At 35.5% G+C, this 11,682-nt stretch overlaps 3 protein-coding genes across 3 annotated transcripts; 1 reads left to right on the top strand and 2 right to left on the bottom strand.

Annotated features, from left to right (window-relative positions):
• Positions 1 to 3,751: 3,751 nt before the first annotated feature.
• LOC141818149 (membrane steroid-binding protein 1-like) lies at positions 3,752 to 6,037 on the bottom strand. The gene is made up of 2 exons (XM_074705710.1): positions 5,658 to 6,037; positions 3,752 to 4,369 (listed from the first exon to the last, which is right to left on the bottom strand). Exons 1-2 carry the CDS (start codon positions 5,957 to 5,959, stop codon positions 3,919 to 3,921), a joined length of 753 nt encoding a protein of 250 aa, XP_074561811.1. The 5' UTR covers positions 5,960 to 6,037; the 3' UTR covers positions 3,752 to 3,918.
• Positions 6,038 to 6,660: 623 nt separating this feature from the next.
• LOC141818150 (uncharacterized) lies at positions 6,661 to 7,554 on the top strand. Its single transcript, XM_074705711.1, has 2 exons — positions 6,661 to 6,978; positions 7,120 to 7,554. Exons 1-2 carry the CDS (start codon positions 6,708 to 6,710, stop codon positions 7,344 to 7,346), a joined length of 498 nt encoding a protein of 165 aa, XP_074561812.1. The 5' UTR covers positions 6,661 to 6,707; the 3' UTR covers positions 7,347 to 7,554.
• Positions 7,555 to 7,949: 395 nt separating this feature from the next.
• On the bottom strand, positions 7,950 to 8,456 carry LOC141818148 (uncharacterized). Its single transcript, XM_074705709.1, has one exon. The coding sequence runs from the start codon at positions 8,454 to 8,456 to the stop codon at positions 7,950 to 7,952; it is 507 nt and encodes a 168-aa protein (XP_074561810.1).
• Positions 8,457 to 11,682: the final 3,226 nt, after the last annotated feature.

Here is an 11,682-nt window from a genome sequence, read left to right as displayed (position 1 = left end):
AGCTATCAAACGGATTAATTCATAATGAAATAGACCAACCCATTAGAAAGATATCGGGATAGAGCAGCCTGTCAATTTGATGGATTGGGAAACTCCAATTCAATTTAATCCAAGATGAGTTGCAGATTAAGCGGACTAACCCACAGGTCTGTCAAAATATAAAAAATATTTAAATTTTAAATTTAAATTATAATTTAAACAGATCAAATTGAAAATTTTAATTTGAATTATAGTAAACAGATCAAACTTATTAGTTTATTGAATTTTTCTATTTTAATTTTTTTATTTTATAAAAAATAAGTTTTCTCAATCTATGAGTCAATCCAAACAGACCACGAGGTCGATCCACGCAGATTGTAAGCCTAGGCAGGTTGATCCACCTAAATTCACATTAAAATAGATTGATAAAATTTCAATCCAACCTATCTAAATTGTTTAAGGGGTCAATTCGATGGATTCAATCCAAATTGACGGCTTTAATTATAGTGAAGGACCACTATTATTACAGAGTCATCAATTTAGATTGAGCCCGTTCGAATAACTTACTCGTCAACAATTTAAGTGAGATGAATTGAAATTTTATCAATATATTTTAAGGTGAATTCAAACTTGTTGACTCATCTAGACCCACAATCTGTGTAGGTAGACCCGTGATGAGTTTGCATTGGTCCGCAAATTAAAAAAACTTAATTTAAAAAAAAATAAAATAAAAATAAAAATTTAATGAAGGAATGAATTTAATCCGTCTAAATTTAATCCGTCTAAATTAAAATTAAAATTTAAAAAATTTAATTTAAATAGTTTAAATTACCATCTAAATTTATTTTAATATTTTTATATATTTTTTATTTTTTAATAGATTCTTAAATTCCATATAAATCGTAATCTATTTTAAATTTTATAATTTATTTTAAATTGAATTAGATTGAAAATATTTCTAACTCACAGTGGACCTCGATCAGATCTTCTGCATTGCACTTGTGAAGTGATGATGAGTTTGTTAGCTTTCGCTCTCTGGAGATCAATGCACATCATCCACAGCAGAGTACAGTGGATGAAGTGATGCTGTTGCCTTTGAACTCTCTGCTCGTTATACTTTGGAACACAAAATCTAGATTTTAAGGGCATGCAGATCGATAGAGTTGACGCATTGAATGTGATAAAAGCTTTTGTTCAGAGGGCGTAAATGACCGGCCTTTGTCCTCGTGCATTGAATGAATGTGCTGTGCATGGCTTTAATTTACTAGGGACTGCCTGCAAAGATTTTAAAAAAAAAAAATTCTTTTATTCTTAAATTTAGATTGGGTAGACTGATCCAACTGAATCAGTTCGAGACGAGAGAGTGACTGTCTTGTTTCCTTGAAAGGAAAGAGATTGGATTATTTTGAAAATATCAAAAGGCACGATTTGATTTTTCCATTCTATCCCTCTCGTTAATATTAACTTATCTTTCCATTCTGCACTCTTGTTGACATTAACTTTTCGTATGTCTATTTTTAAAACATATCATTAAATATAAAAATTATTTATATGATTTAAATATATACAATTTTAATATCTCTCTTTCTCTTCACTTGTGGAAATTAATTCTTTTTTTATTAGATATAAAAATTATTTATGTGATTTAGATAAGATGCATACAATTTTAATATCTCTCTCACTTTCAAATCTTTCTCCCTTACTCTCTCACTTATCAACTTATACAATTTTTATTTATTTATTTTTTAAATTTAACTATTAAAATCAAAATCAAGATTAACATCAAATCTAACTTCTCTAAACTCTACTCTTTCATCATATGGTTGTAAATTCATAAAAATTCAAATAGTCTAGGTCTATTAGCAGATTTCGATCAAAATTCACTGATCGACTTATAGAGTTTCAATTGTACTCATTTGTAGTCCTGTGAGTTTTTTAAGTGCCAAAGAGTTCAAATATGTTCTCCTTTACTATTTTCGAATTTCTCTAGTAGTATCAAAGAGGAAAAAGTCTTAACTAAAAATATTTAAGTTGCAAGTTAACATAATACTGTGAGCCCGAAATAAATAATGGAGGATGCTCTTGGGCTCCTTGTGATATTAGAAACTCACATGATCTAGGATGAGTATAATCTGAGCTCTCTATGTTGACCAATAAATTTTGATCAAAACCTCACAAATGGATCTAGGCCATTTGGATTTCTACAAATTTATACTCATTTGATAGGATTAAGTGAGAAGAAGGTAAATATGATGTCAAACATTAGTTCTGATCGATGACCTAGTGTAGGGAGATCATACATAACCTATCAAGCTTAAGTTGGGTTTGGTCTTTCCACATATTGACTTAAAGAGTTCATATTATATCCATTTCAAGTCTTATAATCCAAAATTGCCCTCCATTACTTATTTCGAACTCTCTAGAATGTCCCAGTATTATGCTAATTTTCAGGTTAAATATTCTTGTTGAAGATTTTTTTTTCTCTTGGACACTACTAGGGAAGTCTAAAAAATAGTAAAGGAGGACACATTTAGAATTCTTGGCACTTTAGAAATTCATAGGACTTGGAATGAGTATAATTGAAACTCTATAGGTCAATTAATAAATTTTCATGAAAATCCACTAATGTATCATACTATTTAGATTTTTATGAATTTACAATTATATGAAAAAGTAGAATTTGAAGAGCATAGATATTTTGATTTTAATAGTTAAATTTAAAAAATAAATTAAAGAAGTATAAATCGATATGTGAAAGAGAAAGAGAGATAGATTGGAGTGAGAGAGATTTTGAGATGTATACAATTAAATTATAAAAATAATTTTTATATTTAATCAAGAAAGATTGGATTAAAAAAAAAAAGATAATCTCAATTAGTCGCATTGACTCAATCCCTAGAGGTGACCAGTTCGGTCCCACAGAAGTTTTCTCCACCAGGATAAATTGGGAAGCGCACGCAGCGGCCAACCCAGATGCCTAGTCTCCTTTGATTGCGATCTCTATTTAGAAGAAAATTCTTACAAATACGTCGTAGTTGGGAATTGAACTGTAGATACTTGATTGACAATCTGGATGTCCTACCGCTGCACCATGGCCCCGGGAAAAGAAAGATTGGATTCCAAGAATCAAGAGAGAGAGGGAGGGAGAGATATTAAGGTTGCGTGTATTAAAATCATAAAAATAATTTTGAGAGAGATTTAGATGTTGATATTGTTTATATCTAAATTAAAAAAATAATTTTTATATTTATTTTTTTGAATATGATATACTTTGAAAATTAACGAGTAAAAAATTAATATGAGGGAGAAAGGCAGAATAACAAGGTCATCATAAATCGATGCAGCTTTGATCATTTTTAAAGTAGGATAGGATTTTTCGAATTTACATGCGTCTTCGCCTTCGGTAGATCGCCGTTACTTGCTGCTCGTTACTTGTATCGCCGTTACTTGCTGCTCGTTACTTGTAGAAGCAGGTAAGCAGTCATGCATCTCTCTATGACGCATCAACAGAGATTGATACGGAAATATCCTGCGCGTGCAGTGTTTTATTCATAGGAAGTTAACATTTTAAAAATATTTTAGTTGGCGTGCTCGACATTACTTTCTCAAAATTAATCGTTAAAGACGATCTCATTCAAACCTTTTCTGTATGGCTAATTTTATCTAGCTCAACTTTGCTCTTACCTGAAGATATTCCAGGCTTGACCCTACAAGACATCACCAGGTGCGCTGCGCCTTATTTGATCTCCAAAACCAAAGGGAAAAACAAACGAAAGAGAGTAACTAGACAACATTTATTCGCAAATAGAGCATATACGAGTCAACATGGAAACTGCCAAAAGATGTATGAAAAATCATGCACCCAAATATAATAAGTTGTCTGATGCTAGTGCAAAGGTGAAGGGAGTCGCGAAAGAGCCAATATAATGGTGGAGGGAATCACTCTTTGGCATCTTTGCTGCTGCCGACTTCTTTCGACTCTACGTTACCGTCGTCAGCTTTAGATCTATTCACTTCTGCCAGTTGCTCCACGACTTCATGATGATCTACATCCTTCTCCGTTGGTGGCTCTGCATCTGTATCAGCCTCGATTTCTGCAGGCAGCTCTCTGCTCACACCTGTTTCAGAGGATACATCCTGTGGTACGCTGCTGCTGCGCTCCGTTATTTCAGAAGAAGACGACTCAGGGACTGCCTTCTTGACTGTCCCAACTTTCACATATTTGCTCATGAATTTGTATTCCCAATCCTGCAATGCCTCGAGCTCGAAAGTACCAAGATCAGAGATATCACTGGTCAGATCGGTTGGTTCGAACGACATCTTCGCCAGTGCACGACTTGCATCTTTGCCTGCAAATAAAGCATACGGCCCACCAGGCCCATAGAACATCCTGATGAAGAGAGCATAAAAGTGAATGCTTTTTCTAGATGTGTTGGTTCAGATGATATGATAAGCAACAGAGCAACACAAACTTGGATTAGTGGAGACCAAAGGCCATGACTGCTCACGGTTAGCAAAATATGCAACAATTAAGAATCTAAAGTCATTTTCTAGATCTAAAGCAACATTTTAAGAATTTGAATATCACGCCAATGCTGGAGTTTATCTTAAACCAGCATTCTAGACACAACTCAGGTAATTTAGTGAACAGTAAGCAACAAAGATACAGTGAACTGACACTTTGGAGAGGGAAAAAAATAGTTACTCAGTTGTGAAGGTAAAGTATGGTCTTGAGGAAAAAATACACGTGACAAATTGCATATTACAAACTTAGTTTTCCATGCACTGAGCCTATAGAAGAGAGTTCCAGAACAATATACACAAATCGAATGTGATATGGTATGGAAATTTGTGATGTGATGTGATGCAATGATGTAAAAAAGAATTTCATCGAAGCAGGATAGGGAATCAAATAAATCAGGCAAATCATTTCACAGTGTTCGTTATAGCTAAAAAGACTAACAAGATCAAGAACTTCTGAGTTGTCTCAAGAAGATTTCACAGTGTTCGTTAATTCATCATTTTTTCACACAAATAAATTCGGTTTGGGTTGTCTCAAGAAGTAGAGATATATTTTCATCCAATGACGTCTAAACTAAGTTTCCCTAATTTAAGAATCGCAAAAAAGATATAGGAATTAGCATTGCATAGTATGGACGCTGATTGTGAAATCCAACTGTGGTTTTACCTAAAAAAATAGCGTTAAGTAAAAAGTATTCTACTAATTGATTTGGATAGTACGATACAATTTCTTGCAATTTACATGATGCAAAATCCTGGTTACAGTTAATAATGAAGTCCTAGCCGAGATATGTTTGTTCAAATTGTCTATATTATCCAGTTCATTGCTCAAATAAATTGGGTGCCATACTTCTTGACGAGACAAACACATCCAAAATCACTATTGCCATTTACTGAGTCTCATTCGGTATTTACCGTAGTCGCAGGAGAGTCAACAATACCACGTTATGATAGTTATACGATCACAATAGACCGTTTAAGATGAAGTTCTATATCATCCAATCGATCCAACATCTAGTGCCCTAAAAGAAATAAATAGTTAAGTAGTAAAATTTCGAACCCTAGAAATCTTAGGAAGTAAGAGGCCACGATCCAGATCGAAAAATAAACCACCAAAACCATATCAAACGCATCAAGAAATCGAGCAAGCGACGAACCTGCTTTGGGTGACGTCATAGATCTGACCCTTGATGGCCATGAGGAGCGGCTTCTTAGGATCGGATCCATCGTAGACTCGGAGCTCCTCTTCGGTGACCTCCCCGAGCTGGAGAGGCGGCGGCAGGGGCTCCTCCTCCCTCTCCCTCGAGCGAGGCGGCGGCGGCGGCGGCGCCAGGAACCCCGCCAACAAGTGGTAAAGCGCCCAGGCTACCGCCAGCACCGTGAAGAAGATCGCCGGCGATAGACCCGTGTACGCCTCGATAGCCTTCTTCACCGTCTCCCAAGCTTCCGCGATCGCCATCTGCTCTCCCTGTCGCTCTCTCTCTCACTCTTGGAACCGGAAATCCCGATGCAAAGTTGAAAAAGGGGCAATGGAAAGCGAGACGAGGAAAGGAAAGGTCCATTTAGTTTCTTTTTATAAGGATTAATTAATTAATTTGCCTAAAAATAATTAAAAAATTAATAAAGCTTCACACATGAATCATATAAAAAATATAGGTAAATATTAAAAAGACATTATTGATTATTTAAATAATTAAAAAAATATTTTTTAAAAAGTTAAAAAATTATAGTGGTTGTAACTTTCCAATCGGACTTGGAGGAGGATTATTTTTTTTAGTGAAATTTGAAAAAGAAGACAGAGAAGTTCTCTTCAATTCGATTCACATAAAATAAATATTTTATTTGAATTTTGAGATTGTAATAAATGGATGAGATATTTTAAGAAAATAATTGCACCCTCTAATAAATGTTAGATTTTTTTAAAATTCAAGTGCATGATTTAATAAAATTACTAATTAAGTAAAATAACATAACTTTTATTTTTTTACAATGTTTTTTATTTACGAAAATATTTACTACTAATAATATATACAAAATATATAATTAAGTGCCGAAATTGGGCCGAAATTGCTTATATATGGACTCGATCACCCGGCCCATATCCACATAAACCGCTAGGGTGCGGAACCGCGTATAAGTGGGCGGAAGACCTGGCGGCCGCCGGCTCTTTGCCCGTCGAAGACGAGCTCTGACTTAGCTGGCGTAGCATGGAGGCGCCGGCGCCGGCGACGGCGGCAGAATTATTAGACTTTGATCCCTGCAAAGACGCGGATTCTGTCGTAGAGGAGATCGCCAGATTGGAGAGAAAGATCTTCCCCAAGCACGAATCCCTCTCCAAATCCTTCCACGACGAGCTGCGGAAGAAGAACAGCGGACTCATCTACCTCAAGATCTCCAAGGGCAAAGATGAAGAGATCATTGGCTATGCCATGTACTCCTGGATATCTTCCCTCTCTGCCTCCATTACCAAACTTGCAGGTCGGTGTTACAGAATGCTTTTTTTTTTTTAATCCTATTTCTGGCCAAAAAATGATCTTTTGGTTTATGTTTGTGAGAATCTAAGCAACTGTTGTTTACTATGGCTGCTTGATCATCGATGCTTGTTCTTGATTTTTTCAGTGAAGGACAACTACAGAAGGCAAGGGCATGGAGAGCTTTTACTGAGAGCAGCCATTGAAAAGTGCAGGACAAGAAAGATCCAAAGGGTTTGCCTTCATGTTGATCCTGCAAGAATTCCTGCTCTTTTACTTTACCGAAAGCTTGGCTTTCAAATGGATGGATTGATTCAGCAATACTACTCCCCAGAAAGAGACGCCTATAGGATGTTCTTGGAGTTTGATGGATAGATTCAGTATCATTAGGATTTGCTGGTCATTCAGTCTCCATGGCGATTGCTTGTTTATCGAACAACAGCTCATGGACAACAGTAGTTTGCCGTGGATGGTGTTCATGTGAATTTGGTGTTTGATGATAAACGAGAATAAGTCTTTTTGTTTCCTTAAAAGGATTTCGTTAATATCTTGATATATGATATTTTCCTAGGCTTTAAAGTAGCATTTGGTTTGGTTCAAAATTTTCTTTGATAATCTTGATTATTTATTTAAATTTATTAACTATAATTTTTTTTTATTTAGATTAGGATCGATATCAAGTAAACAATATCATTGTCAGTTTTAACAAATTAATTATAAATTTAAAATGTGATTATCTTGGTAGTCTAAGGAGGCGTTTGGTATGTCCATTTTTCATTTTCATTTTTTGTTTTTCAGAAAATGAAAATGGAAAATCTGTTTGTTTAGAATCCGCATTTTCTATTTCTGGAAAATGAAAAGGAAAACACAGGGAAAATAGAAAATGATAAAATGTCGTTTTCCAAATCTGTAGCGCAAGATGGAAAACGGGAAAACGCGGCGCGTTTTCACGCTTTCCACTTCTCCTCGACGCCGCGATCAGTCCCCTACCTCGTCTTCCCCTACCTCCTCCGCTTCAAAACCCCAACTCCTCTCCAGCAACTTCGCCACCTTCGCCTTCTCCTTCTCCTTCTCCTCGGGTGGAATCTGGAATGCCAACGCCGCGGCCCCTCTGACCGCCGCGATCAGTCCCGGCGGGATACCGTGGTTCGCCAGCCGGAAACAGGCGAAGGCCGCGGCTGCGGACTTGAGCAGATCTGCCTCGGATCGGCCCGCATCTGGCGATATCAGGGTTCGGAAGTCGATCTCCGCCGGGTCCCATAGCGTGGCTTCCTGGGGGAAGATGTGGTGCGGGAGATTGAGTTTGGGGACGCGGAGGAACTGAGCGAGGAAACCAGCGAGCTCCTCGCCGTCTCCAGGCGCGTGAGGGTGTGCGCCAGCGACGGGTGAGGGCGGCGGCGCACGGAACTCTGGGGGAGGAAGCATGGCGTCTGGGGTAGGGGGAGACGCATGGAGGGGACGAGGGACAGCGACGGGTGAGGGCATGACTTTATTTTTAATTAAAAAAATAAAAAATATAATTAATAAAACCAGTTAATTCTAATTTATCAAACCAAACACATTTTCTAATTTTCTTTTCTAGAAAACAGAAAATATAGTATATCATACCAAACGCATTTTCTGTTTTCTAAAAACTAAATCAGAAAATGGAAAATTGGAAATAGAAAATGGAAAACATTTTCCAAACCAAACGCCCCCTAAATTTTTTTAAAGAAGGTTAATAAATTTTTTTTTATGGTTGTCCTATTTTAAAATTGAATTAATTAAAATATACCGTGTTAATTAATTAAATAAATTTTATTTTAAATAATTATAAATTTAAAAATATTTTATTAAATATAGATAAATTTATTTTAAATTTTAAAAAATTATAACTAAATTATATTTATTATATATATTATTAATTTATTATTATTATTATTAATTTAATTTAAAATAAATTGAGTCAACCATAATATAATAAATGTCAAATTGATTATATATGTTTTATTCTCTCCGAATAAATAAATTGAAATGAATAAATTATGTTTTATGCCTCATAACTTTGGTTACGGAAAATCAAACCTACTCTTAGAGTTCTAGCTAAATACATTTTGTCCCTTGTGCTATAGTGCAATAACAAGATGTTTTCGTAGTAACAAGATGTTTTCATAGCTAAGAAGATGTTTTCAAATTTTGTCCCTTGAACTAATTTCTTTATAGTGGGAGGACAATCTTGAAATGTTGATTGCAGAACAATTAGGGTTGAGCAAAAATTTGGTTAAATCGAATAAACCGATCAAATCGAACCAAATTTTTAATTTGATTTGGTTTTTTCAGAATTTTGATTTTATTTAATAAAAAAAATTAGATTTTTCGGTTTAATCGGTTCGGGTTCGATTTTTAAAGTTCTGATTCGGTTTACCCGAATAAACTGAATAACTATAGCACAAGTCTGAACCCGTAGTAGAAAAAACCCTACCCTTTCGCAGTTTCGCCTCACTCGCGATTCCCTCCCGCTCCCGCAGACAGCAGACCTTGCCTCTTCATTGCGATTCCCTCACTGTCGCGAGTTCGCCGCCGCGACTCTCCACAGACCGCAGCTTCGTTACGCCGCCGCGACTCTCCAACTTTCCTCTTCGGTTCTTCCCCTCGTTCTCGCTCCTCAGCGCCGTTGCGATCGCGATTCTCCTTGCGACCTCGCGCGATTCGTGTCCCGGTCTTGGCCTCTTCTATCTTTTCGCGTCCCACACTCCCACTCGCCTGATCCCCTCTCCCGCCGGCCGTTTGATCCCGCCTGTGCTCGCCAGTCGCCGCCGACTTACCCTAAACCTAAAACCTCATTCTACAGCCACCGAGACTCGAGTCAAACCTCAGTCTACAACCACCGCCTCTTCTGTCTTTTGTCTTGAGACTCGAGTCTCTCCTCAAGTCTACAGCCACCGCCCACGGCCATAGATTACAGGTATATTTCTATATCCATAATATCTATAGCCACTGTTCCATGATATCTATGTTATTTTTTCCATAATATTTCTTATTGAATTCAACTATTTAACTATGTAGATATCTGATAGTATCATCATGTTTTTAGTTTTAGAGTCATTGAGTTTCATATTTGTCTTTTAATAGCATTCTGTATTTGTGCATTCTGTAATTATATTTGAATAGTATGATCACATCTTATTGTAATTTTTAACAACATTCTGTATCTGTGCATATCACACTGATGGAAAGAGATTTATCAAATATGGATGTTAATAATAGTTGTTCAATACCACAATATGATATTGGTCCTTCAGTGGGAACAAAAGCTACTGTAGAATCTAAAGGAAAGGCAGTGAAAAGAAAAGCAATGAAACCAAGAAGTGAAGTATGAGATCATTTTATAAAGTTTACTAATGATCAATCGGAGATCAAAGCCAAATGTAAATATTGTGATAAAGAATTTTTCTGTGATCCATACAAGAATGAAACAACAAGTTTGAAATATCATATGACCTCATGTAGAAAACACCCTCATGTTGTTGAAACAACTCAAGCACAGTTAAGTTTACAATTAGGTTCAAAAGAGGGTGAGGTGCATTTGACTTCTTGGAAATTTGATCAAGATGCATCTAGAAAAGCATTGGCTAGAATGATTATAATGGATGAACTCCCTTTCAAATTTGTAGAAAGAGAAGGATTTAAAGCATTTATGGCCATGGTATGTCCGAAGTTTCGAATTCCTTCAAGATGAACGGTTGCACGTGATTGTGTTGAATTATATACAATTGAAAGGGAAAAATTAAAAAATTTGTTGCGTGATTCAACACAAAGAATTTCTTTAACCACTGATACATGGACATCGATTCAAAAAATCAATTATATGTGTCTAACAACTCATTTTATTGATACCAATTGGAATTTACAAAAAAGAATTCTCAATTTTTGTCCAATTACAAGTCATAAAGGCGAGGCTATCAGTTTAGCTATTGAAAAATGATTGAGGGGTTGGGGAATTAATAGAATTTTCACTATTACAGTTGATAATGCAAGTTCAAATGACGTTGCTATCAATAGTTTCAGAAAAAAGATGATTAATTGGGATTCTACTATTTTGAAGGGAGAATATGTCCATATGAGATGTGTAGCTCATATAATCAATTTGATTGTTGCTGATGGCTTAAAAGATATAAATCAATCTGTAATGAGGGTTAGGAATGCGATTAAATATGTTAAGCAATCTCCCTCTAGATTAAACAAGTTCAAAGAATGTGTAGAAATTGAAAAAATTGAAAGCAAGAACTCATTATGTTTAGATGTACCAACCAGATGGAACTCAACTTTCTTGATGTTGAATATAGCTTAAAAATTTGAAAGAGTTTTTGATAGCTTTGATGAACAAGATCCATGTTTTAAATTAGATCTTCAATATACAGATTGGCATATTGTTTTGAATAAAAATGGAGAGATGATACTTGAATCAGATGGTAAACCTAAAAAAAAGTTGAAAACTTTTGATAGGAAGCCAACAAGTGCAGATTGGAATAATGTTAGACTTTTTGCATCTTTATTGTAAGTTTTTTATGAGCTAACATTAAAAGTTTCAGGATCTTTATATGTCACATCTAATACTTTTGCACATGAGATTAGTTCTATTCATACCATATTGAAGGATTAGCAAGAAAGTGATGATATTGATGTGTATTCAATGGGAATTAAAATGAAAAATAAATTTGACAAGTATTGG

Source organism: Curcuma longa, unplaced genomic scaffold, assembly GCF_044706935.1.
Source record: "Curcuma longa cultivar G26 ecotype Majalengka, Jawa Barat unplaced genomic scaffold, ITB_CL_G26_1.1 contig_23519, whole genome shotgun sequence".
Lineage (NCBI taxonomy): Eukaryota > Viridiplantae > Streptophyta > Magnoliopsida > Zingiberales > Zingiberaceae > Curcuma > Curcuma longa.
The sequence above is the reverse complement of the archived record's forward strand: the minus strand, read 5'-3'. Positions and strand labels throughout refer to the sequence as shown.